Source organism: Mobula hypostoma, chromosome 27 (genome assembly GCF_963921235.1).
Source record: "Mobula hypostoma chromosome 27, sMobHyp1.1, whole genome shotgun sequence".
Taxonomy (NCBI): Eukaryota; Metazoa; Chordata; class Chondrichthyes; order Myliobatiformes; family Myliobatidae; genus Mobula; species Mobula hypostoma.
In genome coordinates this window covers 31,873,334-31,890,602 of record NC_086123.1, presented here as the reverse complement: position 1 = coordinate 31,890,602, position 17,269 = coordinate 31,873,334, and the positions used below count along the sequence as shown (strand labels likewise).

General features: G+C 39.7%; 1 protein-coding gene across 5 annotated transcripts in view; it reads right to left on the bottom strand.

The window, feature by feature from the left end:
- The window catches only part of LOC134338343 (probable E3 ubiquitin-protein ligase HECTD4), a 291,135-nt gene that overhangs the window by 230,438 nt on the left and 43,428 nt on the right, over positions 1 to 17,269 (bottom strand). For all 5 annotated transcript variants that reach the window (XM_063034109.1, XM_063034111.1, XM_063034113.1 and 2 more), the window contains exons 3-4: positions 13,246 to 13,335; positions 10,214 to 10,341 (exon numbers count right to left, since the gene is read on the bottom strand). In XM_063034109.1, coding sequence (XP_062890179.1) covers positions 10,214 to 10,341; positions 13,246 to 13,335 — 218 coding nt within the window. The remainder of the gene's footprint in view (positions 1 to 10,213; positions 10,342 to 13,245; positions 13,336 to 17,269) is intronic.

Genomic DNA, 17,269 nt, shown 5'->3' with positions numbered 1-17,269 from the left:
CAAATAACTTACATAATCTGTAAAATAAGATACAATCAGAGAATTGAACAAGTACATTTGATTTGGAAAGTGAATCTGCAAGTCCATTCTTTTGACACTTCAGGTTATACAAATTGTATTCAGAAGCTGGCCCCAGATCTTCTACTAAATTGATCAGTCACTAACAATTTCAGGTCCATAATGACAATTCATGTCGGATCACATTTCTGGTTTGTTGACAAAATATTGAATGCACAGTTGCTGGAACTGTACATTCCCACAATCCCAGCAAAAAAATTCAAATGGCAAATCTATAAAATTACTTGGTTTGCAAAAATCACTGTCCTAAATTATATTCATCGCAATATACTATAATTCAGCATAGTCTTTTTCAAATTTCAACTAAAACATTAATCCCTGTTGGACTCTATAAAAACATTGGAAAGCTTATTAATAGAAACAGGCAGTTCTCTTAATATGTTCACCTTTATATAATTAATTGGTCAGAACTGTTGGAAAAGTATTATGTAATCTGCACACCGTTACAAATAATAAATTGAGGGCTCAAATTATTTTGGTTTTAACAAATAAAAATGAAAAATATTAACCACCCAGAAAAAATGTCTTTAATTAACCAAAACATATACTAGTAATTAACAACGACTTTGTAGAAATTAGACCTTTTCCGTCATTTTTGGGATGTAGCTGCCTTGAGGAGTAGGATTTTGCCTTTAGAATGTTACACCTGGCTTTCAAACTGCAGAAAATGTACATGGTCTACTAAGCAATTTCATTTCTTTGTGGCATTCACTGGTCAATGCAAGCTAAATAGGTTTTCAATAATCACATAAAAAAGTGAAGACAGGAACCTGGCTGCAGAGTTGAAATTTCTGCATGTAATATACGTAAATAATTGCACATAACTCAAGTGTCAAATAAAGCAGATACACTTTCACGAGCTCTCCACATTTCAATCTGCACACCATGAATGTTATTTCACAGCAGACTAACAACCAGAGAGTCTCTGAATATTTATTTGGCACCGTGATGTTCTTTGTGGCAGACAACAGATTTGAAATTGAGGACGATGGCAAAATTTGCACATTGAAATAAATCCATACAAAAGCCATCTTACTCACAGAGATATACCCAAATAATTACACCACTTTGGATAAAAACACAGGAAAGACGTCCCACAAAGAGGTTAAACAGACCAGTCTAACTCTTTCTAGAATTTAGAAAGATGAAAAATGACCTCACTGAAATAAACAAAATCCCTACAGGGCTTGACAAGATAGATGCAGTAATGATGTTTATCCAAGCTAGGGAGGGAGACTGGAAACAGTGATGATAATCTCAAACTAAGCCATTCAAGACTGAGGTAAGAGGAAATTTATTTACCCAGTGGGTAATGAATTTTTGTAATTCTCTACCCAAGGGAGCTGGTGGGGCTTAGTCACAGAGTATTTTTACAAAAGATACTGACATATTTTTAGATAGCAAGGGAATGAGGAGATGAGATCAGTGAATGGCAGATTAAGCACAAAGGTTTAGTGACCAACTCCTGCTTACATTACTTATCTTATTATTTATATTTTTCTTCCTTTCTGTTCAAGTTAGAATAGATGAACTCCTCTTTATTTTCCTGTTATGTTGCAACATTCAAATCTTTCTGCATTCAGGGCATACAGCTGCTCAGTAGAGAGCATCCTGACAAGCAGCATCACTGCATGGTACGGAAACTGTACTGCAACGAGTAGTCGAAACTGTCCAATGCATCACCAGCACCTACCTAATCATCATCAAGGACATATATGCAGAAAGGTGCCAGAAAAGGGCCAGTAACATCATGATCGATCCTAATCACCTTGCTCATGGACTGTTTGTCCCACTCCCATTAAGAAGGCTATGTAGCGTCTAGGCCAGGACCACTAAACTCAAAAACAGTTATTTTCCCCAAGCAGTAAAGCTGATCAACACTTCCACCCACCAGCTCCACTGCTAATTTATTTCCTGACAGTCAAGTTACTTACAGCCTAACATCACTTTATAAACACACAATCAATGTATACAAGTTATCTTATGTATTTATATGTATTGTGCTATTTTATTATTATTGTGTTCTTTATCTTTCGTGATTTTTTTTTGTGCTGCATTGGATCCAGAATAAAAATTATTTTGTTCTCCTTTACACTTGCGTACAGGAAATAGCATTAATCAATCATAAATCTGGAGCCATATGCCACAGAAACCAGCTCTTCTGTTCATCATATCCAAAACGCCTGCTATAGCTAATCACACTAACCAATTTAACCACATTAGGTCTATGCCTAGACAATTCATGTATTTGTCTGCATGCTTAACTGTTGTATCAGCATCTACCATCTCTTTAAGCAGCACATTCTAAATCACAACTATCCTCTACCCCCTCAAAATCCCTTTTCTTAACTCTCACTTAAAAGCTATACCTCGTCTTAAACAACACTCACATTAGGGGAAAAAAATACTATCTTCTTCCTTCATTATCTGATATATCTCAATAAAGTCACCCTTCAGCCTCGTCCATTCCAGCTAAAAAAAAATCTATCATATTCAGTTTCTCCTTATAACTGAAATGCTCTAATCCAGGCAAAATCCCAGTGCAGCGATTTACCAGCACAATCACATCCTTCCTGCAGTGTAGCAACCATAACTGCATAAAATGCTGCAGGTGTGGCCTAACCAGCATTTTATAAAGCTGGAACATGGCGTCCTAGATATTGTGTTCTATGCCAAGAATGACAAAGGCAAATTTCCATGAGTGCTGCCACTTTTAGAGATTTAGGGATTTGTACATCGAAGTCCCTTTGTTTGTCTCCCTGGTGCCCTAACTTTTACTATGCATGTCCTACTCTTGTTTGCACTCCCAAAATGTATCACTACACATTTGTTAGATTTAAATTCTATTTGCCGTTGGTTTATCCAAATGTTCTGCTGATCTATCTCACTCTAGACAACCTTTCTTGTTATCTCTAATGCCATCAATTTTCAATCATCTGCAAATTTACTTGCCATACCTTTTACATTTACATCCAATTTGCTAATGTAAAATGTATATTCTAGCATATTAAGCATGTTAGCCAAACTCAGCTGGGATTACATTTCGATGGCTAAATTTAATAGAAGTGCAAATGGATAACAAAATTATGGCTGGTACAGTTTCTGCTTTGCGAAACCAGAAAGGCAGCAAATAGTCTCCATAAATGGTCTACACCCCACAGTGAAAGTTTGAAAAACTTTCCGTCATTGGAGTGATGCATCTTACTTATTAATGCTTAAGTTGTAATATGTCCTTTTTTCTAAAAAAAAATACCTGACACAGTATACCTAGTCTATGAAAAGTTAACCTTTTGGCAAACCTGGTGTCGATGTAAAAAATGCAGTAAAGTTAACAGTAAAATAGCAAAAAATATATAAATGTGATTTACAATGTCATTTTCCATATATCATCAAATCACTCCAATTAAATATAAATAACATGGTATGACAAACACCAGTCGTATTGACAGTGGTCAAGTTCTGCTACTTTAGAAAAGACTAATTAATTCTGACCAGAAATTTGCCAGGAACCCAAATTATAGCTACACACTTAAAATGATCAAGTAGTCTTGATGAAACTGTCATGAATCTACCCCGAAGTCAGACTATTAACTGAAGATATTAATACCATTTCTCCACTCTATGTAAAACACCTACCACTAACATTCCTGCCCCTATATTTTTCTCCAATCACCTTAAAATTATGCCGCCTCACATGGGAAAAAGTCTGTATCCACTCTATTTGTGCCTCTCATCTTGCACACTTCTATCAAGTCACTTCTCAATCTCCTTCACTCCAAAGAGAATACACCTTGCTCGCTCAACCTATGCTAATAAGACTGGCACTCCAATCCAGGCAGCATCCTGATAAATCTCCTCTGCACCCTCTCTAAAGCCTTCACATCCTTCCCATAGTGAGGTGACCAAAATCAAACACAATATTCCAAGGGTGATCTAACCAGAGTTTTACAGCACTCCAACATTACCTCAGACTCAATGTCCCGACTAATGAAGGCCAACACTCAATACGCCTTTTTAATCAACTTGTTTGGCATACTAGATCTAGTACTAGGTAATGAACCGGGTCAGGTCACAGATCTCTCAGTGGCTGAGCATCTGGGTGACAGTGACCACCGCTCCCTGGCCTTCATAATTATCATGGAAAAGGATAGAATCAAAGAGGACAGGAAAATTTTTAATTGGGGAAAGGCAAATTATGAGGCTATAAGGCTAGAACTTGCGGGTGTGAATTGGGATGATATTTTTGCAGGGAAATGTACTATGGACATGTGGTCGATGTTTAGAGATCTCTTGCAGGATGTAAGGGATATATTTGTCCCGGTGAGGAAGATAAAGAATGGTAGGGTGAAGGAACCAAGGGTGACAAGTGAGGTGGAAAATCTAGTCAGGAGGAAGAAGGCAGCATACATGAGGTTTAGGAAGCAAGGATTAGCTGGGTCTATTGAGGAATATAGGGAAGCAAGAAAGGAGCCTAAGAAGGGGCTGAGAAGAGCAAGAAGGGGGCATGAGAAGGCCTTGGAGAGTAGGGTAAAGGAAAACCCCAAGGCATTCTTCAATTATGTGAAGAAAAAGAGGATGACAGGAGTGAAGGTAGGACCGATTAGAGATAAAAGGTGGGAAGATGTGCCTGGAGGCTGTGGAAGTGAGCAAGGTCCTCAATGAATACTTCTCTTCGGTATTCACCAATGAGAGAGAACTTGATGATGGTGAGGACAATATGAGTGAGGTTGATGTTCTGGAGCATGCTGATATTAAGGGAGAGGAGGTGTTGGAGTTGTTAAAATACATTAGGACAGATAAGTCCCCGGGGCCTGACAGACTATTCCCCAGGCTGCTCCATGAGGCGAGAGAAGAGATTGCTGAGCCTCTGGCTAGGATCTTTATGTCCTCGTTGTCCACGGGAATGGTACCGGAGGATTAGAGGGAGGCGAATGTTGTTCCCTTGTTCAAAAAAGGTAGTAGGGATAGTCCGGGTAATTATAGACCAGTGAGCCTTACGTCTGTGGTAGGAAAGCTGTTGGAAAAGATTCTTAGAGATAGGATCTATAGGCATTTAGAGAATCATGGTCCGATCAGACACAGTCAGCATGGCTTTGTGAAGGGCAGATCATGTCTAACAAGCCTGATAGAGTTCTTTGAGGAGGTGACCAGGCATATAGATGAGGGTAGTGCAGTGGATGTGATCTATATGGATTTTAGTAAGGCATTTGACAAGGTTCCACACGGTAGGCTTATTCAGAAAGTTAGAAGGCATGGGATCCAGGGAAGTTTGACCAGGTGGATTCAGAATTGGCTTGCCTACAGAAGGCAGAGGGTGGTGGTGGAGGGAGTACATTCAGATTGGAGGATTGTGACTAGTGGTGTCCCACAAGGATCTGTTCTGGGACCTCTACTTTTCATGATTTTTATTAACGACCTGGATGTGGGGGTAGAAGGGTGGGTTGGCAAGTTTGCAGATGACACAAAGGTTGGTGGTGTTGTAGGTAGTGTAGAGTATTGTCAAAGATTGCAGAGAGACATTGGTAGGATGCAGAAGTGGGCTGAGAAGTGGCAGATGGAGTTCAACCCGGAGAAGTATGAGGTGTTACACTTTGGAAGGACAAACTCCAAGGCAGAGTACAAAGTAAATGGCAGGATACTTGGTAGTGTGGAGGAGCAGAGGGATCTCGGGGTGCATGTCCACAGATCCCTGAAAGTTGCCTCACAGGTGGATAGGGTAGTTAAGAAAGCTTATGGGGTGTTAGCTTTCATAAGTCGAGGGATAGAGTTTAAGAGTCGTGATGTAATGATGCAGCTCTATAAAAGTCTGGTTAGGCCACACTTGGAGTATTGTGTCCAGTTCTGGTCACCTCACTATAGGAAGGATGTGGAAGCATTGGAAAGGATACAGAGGAGATTTACCAGGATGCTGCCTGGTTTAGAAAGTATGCATTATGATCAGAGATTAAGGGAGCTAGGGCTTTACTCTTTGGAGAGAAAGAGGATGAGAGGAGACATGATAGAGGTGTACAAGATAATAAGAGGAATAGATAGAGTGGATAGCCAGCGCCTCTTCCCCAGGGCACCACTACTCAATACAAGAGGTCATGGCTTTAAGGTAAGGGGTGGGAAATTCAAGGGGGATATTAGAGGAAGGTTTTTTACTCAGAGAGTGGTTGGTGCGTGGAATGCACTGCCTGAGTCAGTGGTGGAGGCAGATACACTAGTGAAGTTTAAGAGACTACTAGACAGGTATATGGATGAATCTAAGATGGGGGCTTATATGGGAGGCAGGGTTTGAGGGTCAGCACAACATTGTGGGCCGAAGGACCTGTACTGTGCTGCACTATTCTATGTTCTATGTTTAACTTTGATAGATCTATGGATGTGGACTCCAAGATTCTTCTGCTCCTCTACAATGCTAAGAATCCTGTCATTAACCCTCTATTCTGCTTTCAATTTCAACATTCCAAAGTGTAACACTTCACACTTCTCTGGACTAAACTCCATCTGCCACTTTACAACCCTCTCTGCTCCCCATTGTAGCCTACAATAACAATCTACACTATTTTATTTATATATAAATAAATAAATCATGAGACCCAGAACAGATCCCTGCAGAAAAACTTGTTACCATTCTCCAGGCAGAATACATTCCATTTATTACTACCTTCTGCTTTCAGTGGGTAAGTCAATTCTGAATCCATGTAACCAAGTTTCCCTGGACACCATGCCTTTAGATTTTCTGAATGAGCCTCACAGGGTGAACCTCGTCAAATGCCTTAATAAAATCCATATACACCACATCTACTGCTCTACCTCAAAGAGTACAATCAGGCTCACGAGGCTTCTCACAAAGCTTTGCTAACTATCCCTAATCAGAGTATGTTTCTCCAATTGAATCTTAAATCCTGACTCTTAAGCCTGATTTATATTTCTGCGTCAAATGTATGCTGTAGGTACCGCGTACCCTACGCTGTAGGGTGACGTGCACCTCCCCAAAAAAGTAATTCACGCGTTGTGGTGACACAGACCGCAACAACTGTGATTGGTCTGCTTGGTAGCAACACATTTCCGGTTGCTTTTCTCCGCCATGTCAAATAAATGGTTGGAGACGATGAACCAAATCTTCAAATCTACCTGCCGCCATCTAAAAATATTTGAAATGCATTTCCTCGTCCATGTCTTTCACGAAGAAACTCAACACAGTGGCATAGAAACCCCACCGCCAACTAGCGTTTTGGCGGTGAATTGCAGAGCGATGCAGACACAACGCATGTTTGCTACGGTGTAGGGCTACGCAGAAGTATAAACCAGGCCTACGGCGTAGCCTGTACGCACAAGTATAAATTAGGCTTAAGAATCCTCCCTAATCATTTGCCTGCCACTGATGCAAGGCTCACTGGTCTATGATAACTAACGTTATCCCTGTTACCTTTCCTGAACAAAGGAACAACATTTGCCACCTTCCAATCTTCTGATGCTACTCTTGACTAAATTTACACCTAAAATTTTAGCACATTCTGCTTTTGTTTTAAGAAGCCTCTTTTGCATCTGATAAGCTGTAATCAGTGCACTTGCAGAGACATGTGATAGTATCAATTTCTCTTCAACACTGCTACTTGTAAGTGACCACAATACCAAATTCACCTGCACAATAAGGTGAAAAGTGGTGCATTTTCCATAAAGGTGGTTGGAACACAAGATAGACTGCATAACTTCAAGTAATGGAACAAAAGAAGAACCAAGTTATGAGAAAAAATTTAAGGGAGTCAATAACAGTGTAATTCTGAGAATGTCATTGAGAATAAAATGGAAATAAGAAAATGTTTCACTGAAGGCAGAGCATTACATTTGAAACTAATAATGATGCTGAAATCCATTTAAACAATTGCTTATAAAAGTCAATGTACTGTCATTCTAATATAGTGAGAAGTGTTCTGCTGTTGGAATGAAGGTCAATTGCCAACAGACACACACAAAATGCTGGAGGAACTCAGCAGGCCAGGCAGCATCTATGGAAAAGATTGAACATTTGATATTTTGGTCCGAGATCCTTCATCAAGACTGGAAAGGAAGGGAGAAGACAGAATAAGGTGGTGGGGGGAGGAGAGGAAATAATACAAGGCGGCAGGTGATGGGGGGGGAAGGGGTGAAGTAAAGAGCTGGGAATTTGATTGGTGAAAGAGGTAAAGGGCTGAGTAAGGGATAATCTGACAGGAGGACAAAAGACCATGGAAGAAAGGGAAGGGAGAGGAGCACCACAGGGAGGTGATGGGCAGATAAGAGGAGGTGTGAAAGGGAAATCCGCTTTCTGTGGCGGGTGGAGCAAAGGTGCTTGACAAAGCAGTCACCCAATTAACATCAGGTCTTACTGATCTACAGGAAACCACACTGGGAGCACCAATACAGTAGGTGACCCCAGTAGACTTGTGGGTGAAGCGTCGTCGCACCTGGAAGGTCTGCTTGGGCCCCTGAAAGGTAGGGAGGGAGAAAGTGTTGGGGCAGATGTGGCACTTGCTCTGCTTGCAAGGATAAGCGCAGGAGGGAGATCAGTGGGGAGGGACAAGTGCGCAAGGGAGTTGCGCAGAAAGTGGAAAGGTGGAAAGTGTGTGGAAGAAAAATATGCTTGGTGATGGGATATGGCGGAAGTTACATCGAATTATGTGCTGAATGAGAACAAGAGGAACCCTATACCTTGGGTGGTGGCAAAGGATTGGGTAGACAGATGTGCGTGAAATAGAAGAGATGCAGGTGAGGGCAGCATTGATGGTGGAGAAAGGGAAGGTCCTTTCTTTGAAGGAGGACATCTCAGTTGTTCTGGAATGAAAAGCTTCATCCTGAGAGTAGATGCAGTGGAGATGGAGGAACTGTGAAAAGGGAATGGCAGTTTTACGAGTGACAGGATTGGAAGAGGTATAGTCCAGACAGCTGTGAGATTCAGCAGGCTTATAAAAGTTATCAGTAGATAGACTGTCTCCAGAGATCGAGAAAGGAGAGATTGGTGTCAGAAACAGACAGAGTAAATTTGAGGGCAGGATGGAAGTTGCAGTCAAAGTTGATGAAATTGAGGAGCTCAACATGGGTGCAGAAAGCAGCATCAATGCAGTCATTAATGTGGCGTAGGAAGAGTTGGGGAGTGAGACCATTGTAGGCTTAGAACATGTACACAGCTGATGAAAAAGCATAGCTGGGACCCATGCAATTACTCATGGCTACACCTTAGGTTTGAAGGAAGTGGAAGGAGCTGAAGGAGAAATTGTTAAGGGTGAGGACCAGTTCCACCAGACAGAAGAGAGTGGTAGTGGAGGGAAACTGGCTGTATCTGTTCTCCAGAGAGAACCAGAGAGCTTTAAGGCTCGCCTAATGGGGGTAGAAGGGACTGGACATCCAAAGTGAAAATGAGACAACTGGAGCCAGGGAACTTAAAACTGATTGAAAAGAAAGAAGGTGAGTGAGTGAGTGATGTCATGGATGTAGGTAGGAAAGGTCTGAACCAAGGAAGATAAAACAGAGTCCAGGTATGCAGACACAAGTTCAGTGGGGCAGGAGCAGGCAGAAACAATAGGTCTACCTGGACTGTCATGTTTGTGCATCTTTGGCAGAAGATAGAAACAGGAGGTGAGGGCAAGGGAACTATGAGGTTGTGGCAGTGGCTAGGTGATCCCCAGAGACAATGACCGTTATAAACAGGTTTTTACTACATGCAAACATGTGTAGTAGGCAAATCTACTACACCCAAGAGTTTGTTTCTTAAAATGTACTCAAATGCCATTCCACAGCTTAAGGACACAGTTCAACAGTAACATGGCATAGAAAATATTCACATCATAAATACACTTAAAAAATCTGACAGAGTATTTAATACATCATAAAGAATCAATACATCATCGTGAATATTACATCAGATATAAAGGTATTTTCTATTTAAATCTTGGTAAAGCAGCATTTAGATCATGCAGTTTCCTCCTTAATACCACCACATCCTTATTTTAATTGATGTTTTTAATTATGGTAATTTACTTTGATTTTCATATTAAAGAAATTAAAAAACAATGATTTACCCACTTAATGACATCCACTTCTTTAAGTAAATATTCCATGCTAGTATGTATTACCACTCCTCTTTCACTTGTAGAATAAAAAAAAAGCTTGCCTTTGCTGTCACTGGAACTACTGTTGCTCTCTGGTGCTGACAGCATGTCCTCAAAGCCCCAAGACACCATGTGTTTATTGCCAAGCAAACAAGAAGCAGAGCCAGGCCCTCCCTCTAATAGCAGCAGCCTGAGGAAATAAAAATGATAAATGCATTCCGGTTTACTATGTTCGAAGTTTTGCTTTCAAAATAACAGTAAATTTTAAAGCCTACTGTTATTTATGCAGAAGAACTACAGCAATTTTAGTTCGGGGACAAACTCAAAAATGCAAAGATCCACTTAAAGGCATTATTACCCAATTAGCTGCCAGAAATGTCCTATTACTCTCTGCCTTATGAAACACACTAAATGTCACAAAACAACACGTTTGTGTAGCAGGCCTGAACTAAACACAGACATTTAAGAAAAACAATGTTATCACTTTGTTTTAAATGTTTAAAGTATTCTTTTAATAATCTAATTAGCATTATAACTGACACTGCCTGGCACAATAGAGGGACTGGGATAAATGTGAAGTCTTGCTTCTTTTAAGTCTTATCTGACTAACATAATGAAAAACAGAAGGGTCTACAAGGACAATGTGCATGATGCACTTTAGCTAAGTCCCTGATAACATAGTAAACTAGATAAAATAAAAACCCACGAGGCCCAAGAAAGAATAGCAAATTTCATCCAAAATCACCACAGCAGCAGTAAACAGCGGACAATGTTTGATGGGCACTTTGTGACAGGAAGGCTGATAACAGTGTGTGTTCCTACAGGACTTGCCTTTCAGTCCCTTGCTCTTAGTTTTATATATATCAAGTGATTTATATTTAACTGTAGTGAACACGATAAAGAAACTCGAGAATTATACAAAACTTGGTTGTATGATTGACAGTGATGAAGAAAGGTTTAGACAGCAGAACAATAACAGTTACCCTACAGTCCAGAAAAGATACTTAAGAATGGCTCTTAGGACATGGAGATGAAGTTATAAATTAGATCAGAGGGTTGTTTTAATGTAGACATTAAGAGATTTAATCTAAATACAGGTGTACAAGGTGGGGGTGGGGGAAAGGGAGAAAAATCAGGACAGAGTTGATAGTGACAGACAGTCCTGTTTGATGGGAGAGTCAAGGGCTAGAGCTCACAGATTAAAATCAGGGGAACAGAATTATTCTTATTATTTATTTAGAGATACAGCCCTTCAAGCCGCGCTGTACAGCAACCACCAATTTAACCCTAACCTAATTGTGGGACCATTTACAGTGACCAATTAACCCACCCACTACCTCTCTGGAGTGTGGGAGGAAACCGGAAGGCACGGAGAAAACCCATGCATTCCATGGGGAGGATGTAGAGACTCCGAACAGATTGAACTCCCAACCCCCAGAGACAACTGTAATAGTGTTGTGCTATCGTGGCTAAGAATGACATGAGGATATCTTCCGACATGGCTGGAATCAGGAATGCACTGCTGCAGATGTGGTAGATGCAGTTTCTATTTCAGCCTTCAAGAGGAATCACAACAAAAGAAGATTAATAAAATTAGCACCTCTACTGGTAGACAGCCAGTGTGGATATAGAATTATAGGGACTACTGCAAGAAAATAGGCCATCAAACTCAACAACCTGCACAAATCTTACCTTAATGCTTTATTTTCCCTACACTAAACACAAGAGGCAACACACAGGGTAAAAAAAACAACTAACAGCCCACACATTTTGTGCTCAGGAAGCAACCTGAAGCACTTGGTGAAAACCCACGTGGTCATGGAAAACATGCTACTCCAAACAGACAACACAGAAGGTCAGGATCAAACCCATTGGAGCTATGAGGTATTCCACCCAAAGCTAAATTGATGACAAATGTCCTCCTGCTGTTAAGTATTTTACAACTGTATAATGATATACAGATAGTCAGGTCAGAAAAATAAAGTTAGTGTATTTGGATAGTGTGACAAAGTAAGAATAATACAAATTAAGTGGGAGGAATTAAACTGTGTTGACCTTGAACTGATGAGTAAGGTGTTTAAGGCATACACAACACTTCCCTTTTATTAGCAGAGGTACAGATTATTAAGTCCAGGAAGGTTTTGCTAGAAATGCATAGAAATTGGGCTGCAGCTTAAGGTTTGCACTCAGTTCAAGTTAGCGTATTATAAAAATGATCCTTCCACCTTGGTAAAGGGTTCAAAAATCAGGGATTTAAGGTAAAAAGGAAAAGAATTGGGGAGATGAGAATTTTTTTCCCTCAACTGAAAGTGAGCAGGGATCAGAATCTCATCGCCTTAAAAGGTGGAAACACTCATCATATTTACACGGCACTTGGAGTTATATCCCCAAAGAGCAAGTCTAGTGTTGAATACAGGATTAGTCAGGTAGATCTTTGCAAAAAAACTTTGTAAATACTAAGAGTGGCCATGTGTCATTATTTGTCACTGATTTTATTTTATGGGCACAACTCCTCCTGCCATCAAGGGCATCTCCAAGAGGCAGCATCCATCATTAATGGACCTCAGCATCCAGGACATGCCCTCTTCACTTTACTACCTTTGGGGTGGAAGTACAGGAGCTCAAAAACTCATGCTCAGTTTATTTAAGAACAGCTTCTTCTCCTCCACCATCAGATTCCTGAACTCTCTATGAACATCTTTTATCCTTGTTCTTCATTATTTACACTATTTATTTTGTAGTTTATGGTCATTTTCATGCCTTGCACTGTGCTGCTGCCGCAAAACAAATTTCACAACTATGTCAATGATAATAAACTCGATTCCAATTAAAGGCTGCATCCGAGGAAGACGGACATCCCACTCTTTGCAATAGTTGTAGAATGGAGCCTTTAATTAATGTCAAAGGCGGCCTCAACCATTGGTGAAAACTAAAATGAATTTCAATTCACAGTCCTTGCATAAACAGCAGAATTTACATATTTCACTTAACAATAATAAAGATCATATGAGTGAAACTCTTTTCTCCCCCCACATAATAAGCTTAATAAAATGAGAGTTTCACATAGCATTCTTAATTGCAATTTACCACTTACCGATGCAGAACGTCCGTAACTGGTAAAAATCCCAAATCTACTTGTTTTTGTAACAAGTGAACTGTGTGAATGAAGGTTTTCAGAGAACCTCTAAAAGAGAAAAATAGAGTCTTAAATATGAAGGACTACATCAGACAAACTGAACAGTAATTTAATAGGTACTTTTGCAAATAACCAACATAATTTTAGAGAATATGCAATTAATAATTTAATTAGTCATAATGCATTCTTGAGCTCTTGTGCAGACAGTGTCAGCACAGAATCATTTTCAATGCAGAACACTATACAAGTTTGCAAAATCAAACAAATGCCCTTTAAGTTTATAATGGGTTCACAAAGCAGTAAACACAGGACCTGATGGATGCTGTCCTTCTAATAAACATTGCCCTCATTAAGATTCAGGACTGACAAGAAAGTGTCCTCTACCAGTTGTTAACATAGCTAACAAGGCAGTCCCCGGGTTATACTAGGGTTCAATTCCCAAGCTTCATATATCCCCAAGTCAGAAACATCTATTTCTACAGGAACCAACACCATATCCTTATACATTCACTTGCTAAAATTCTATAGCACCCTAATACTATCCATAATTAAACTCATTGAATCTATACTTATTAATGAATACTATGAAACATTTTATTATTAATATCTTGAAACAGTATGGGAGAATTTGTTCAGTGCTGTATTTCCACAAGACAGATCATAAAACCCCTGTACAGAAATTTTAACTAGACAAACCTATCTGGCAAAACTGACAAAGAAGAAAGTTGACAGATTCAGAAAACAAACACAAATGTAACTTCTTCAAAGATTGCTAAGAGACCATCCGTGAAGTTAAGGCAGTGTTTAACAACGGAATGGAAATATGATCCATCAGTTGGACCACTGACTAAAACATAGCAACATTTGAAGTTGTGTTCCTTACTTCTCTTTCAAGCCCTTTCAACACAAAACCAAAATGCAGAAATGGCGTGTCACAAGGTTTGACTCAATCCAGGATATTCTCCCTTATCTCTAATAAATTTCTGACCATCAAATTTGGATTCTGCTGAAAACAAATGGCATCAAACCTTATTACTTCATCTAATTAATCAAGGAGAATCTATAGAGACATTGACATCAAGGTCATAGTTCCAAATGCAAAGAAGTGACATATACATTGACTGAAGATTTGCTTCTGGTAGAAACTCAAATGACATCATCTTGGAATTTCTGGTTGAAGACGGCATCAAATACTTCACCTTTAACATCAACATTCAACCTGCTATTTTTGTCTTCAATGACAACATGCTTAGAACATCACTTCTGTGTTTTAGAATGCAATTCACTTGAGGAGATGGAAAAGAAATTCACTAGGATCTTAAACACTAGAAAGTCTCCAGATGCTGGAAATTCAAAGCAACACGCACAAAATACTGGGAGGAACTCAGCAGGTCAGACAGCATCTATGGAGAAGAGTAAACAGTTGACAGCCTGAAACATCAACTGTTTATTCATTTCCATTAATGCTGCCTAATCTGCTGAGCTCCTCCAGCACTTTGTGTGTGTCACTAGGATCTTGCCTGGAATGGAAAATTTCAACTTTGAGGAGAGACCAGATAGGACAAGCTTTTTTTTAAAGCAGAGAAGGCTGAGGAGAAACAGAACTAAGAGGATAGATAGGGTAAATAGTAAGAAGCTTTGTCCCCTTAGCAGACGTGTCTATGACCTGGGGACAAAAGCTTAAGGAAACGTTGATTTAAAGAGGTTTTGAGGAAGAAATGCACTTGCTTGAGGGGGTGGCAGAAGTAATATTTAATTAGATGAGCACTTGAACAAACACAGAATTGCAGGCTACAGGCTGAGTACAAGGGAATGGGACTAGTATTGATAGGTACTGAATGGCCAGCATAGTGACAATGGAACCAAAAGCTGCTTTTTTGCTATACAACTATGACTCTCGTGTTCTCCCTTTTCTTTGTTCTAACTTGTTCAGATGAAAGTTCGTTGACCTGCAATTTTAGCATTCTTTGTTAAAGGTAAAATCTTACTTTGCGGTGTGACATCTACCACAACCTCAGACTCAGCAAGTGATGAAATTGCTGGGCTTGGCACATACTCATCTGCTTACATTGATGGTGACAGCACATAACCATCATCCAAGATAATTCACAAATCAAAGCAAAAGATTCATTCCAATGACCAAAAGTTGTGTAACGTTGTATACAAATCAACTTCAAAGAAAAGATAGAGCTTTGGAGTCATTCTGTTCCTTTTGTTTCACTGGTGTGAAAAACACGGTCACAACAAGCTCTGGCTTCACCAAATCCAAGTGCGTTCTGACACATTTGCCTATTAGTACTAATAATGGGAACTAATCCTATAGTTCGAGGGTTCCCAATCTGAAGTCCACAGTGGTAGGGTATAAAAAAGGTTGAGAATCCCTGTAATAGTTCTAATTTTGACCAACCAGGATGCTGCCTGGATTAGAGAAAGTGTCCAAAGAAAGCTTGAGTAAACTAAGGCTTTTCTCTTGACAGACAGCTTGACAGAGGTGAATAAGGTTATGAGAGACATAGAGTGGACACCCAACATCATTTTTTCCAGGGCGGTAATGCCCAATACCACAGAGGTCAGCCGTTTAAGGTGAGTGAAAGAAAGTTTAGTGGAAATGTCAGAAGTAGGACGCGCGCGCGCGCACACACACACACACAAAATGTGGCAAGTCCCTGAGCTGGACTACTGAGGGTGGTGATAGAGACTTATGCAATTGGAACATCTCAGAGACTCTTAGACAGGAACATGAATTTAAGAAAAATGGAGAGTTATGGGCTGTATAGGAGGGAAAGGTTAGGTTCATTGTGGAGTAAGTGTATATAGGTAGGCAAAACATCAAGGGCTGTTTGATGTAATGCATCCTGGTAGTGAAATTCAAACATGAACCTCTGACTCAATTTCACTGTCGTCTTTTCAAATTCATCATTCAGTATTGTTTCTATCAAATTATATAAAGCTGGAAGATATGGAGTATAAGCACACCTTTGACTCCAATCCTTCCAAGAAATTTGGTAAATTCTGCCACAAGTAAATTGAAAGACTATGTGTAGCAAGGATTAGTCCCAATCTTGAAATAATTGCTTGAGGTGTAGAGTTATGAATAAGACACACAGATGACCAGTTGAGATATACACGTATTGCAATCATGATCATTTTGTTTCTGCATTAATGGACCTACACAAGAAAAAAAAATCACATGTATCACAGTACCTGACAGTGGTTTATTTGGTAGGCCACCAGCTGAGAGGGTATATTCTTGCAATATTCTTGACATTGCTTACACTTCTCCTTAATGACATTCAACTTCTCACCTATTCCAAGCCAACACAAATTCCTGGCAAATTATTTTATACAAGGTGTGCCTGGATGTCTTTCATACAACTGCTTTATAATGAGTGTATTCTCCTGTAATGGAACTGTTCTGAATCCCCAAAGAACAATAGCATTCCCCTTGCATTTTCCATCATATAAACCCAATGTCTTAACATTTTCTTTTCCAGCCATAGTGGATCAATTCACATAGCTTTAAAAAAAGCACGATTAGTACCTTGTAAAAGCATCCAGATCCTAACCCATTACTCACATAAATGAATATTACAACTAGGGATTTTAATCAATTTAATTGAGAAATTTTATTTGTGATTCACATGCTCCTCCCTCCCCCACAGTACAGCCTCCCCCCAAAAAAGGGCCATTGAAAAGCATGAAAAACTAAAATTTCAAAAATTTTAATGTCAGCAGCTCAAAAGTATTTATCCCCCTTTGCTCAGTACTTAGTTGAACCATCTCTCACAGTTATTATAGCCTGTAGTTTTTTTAGGTAAATCTCTATTAGATTTGCACAATGTGATGGAGCAAGATTTGCCCATTCCTCCTTGGAAAATTGCTCAATCTGTGTCAAGTTAGTTGGGGAGCGGCAGTGGACAGCAACTTTGAGATCTTGCCAAAGATGTTCAATTGGGTTAAGGTAAGGACTCTGACTAGGCCA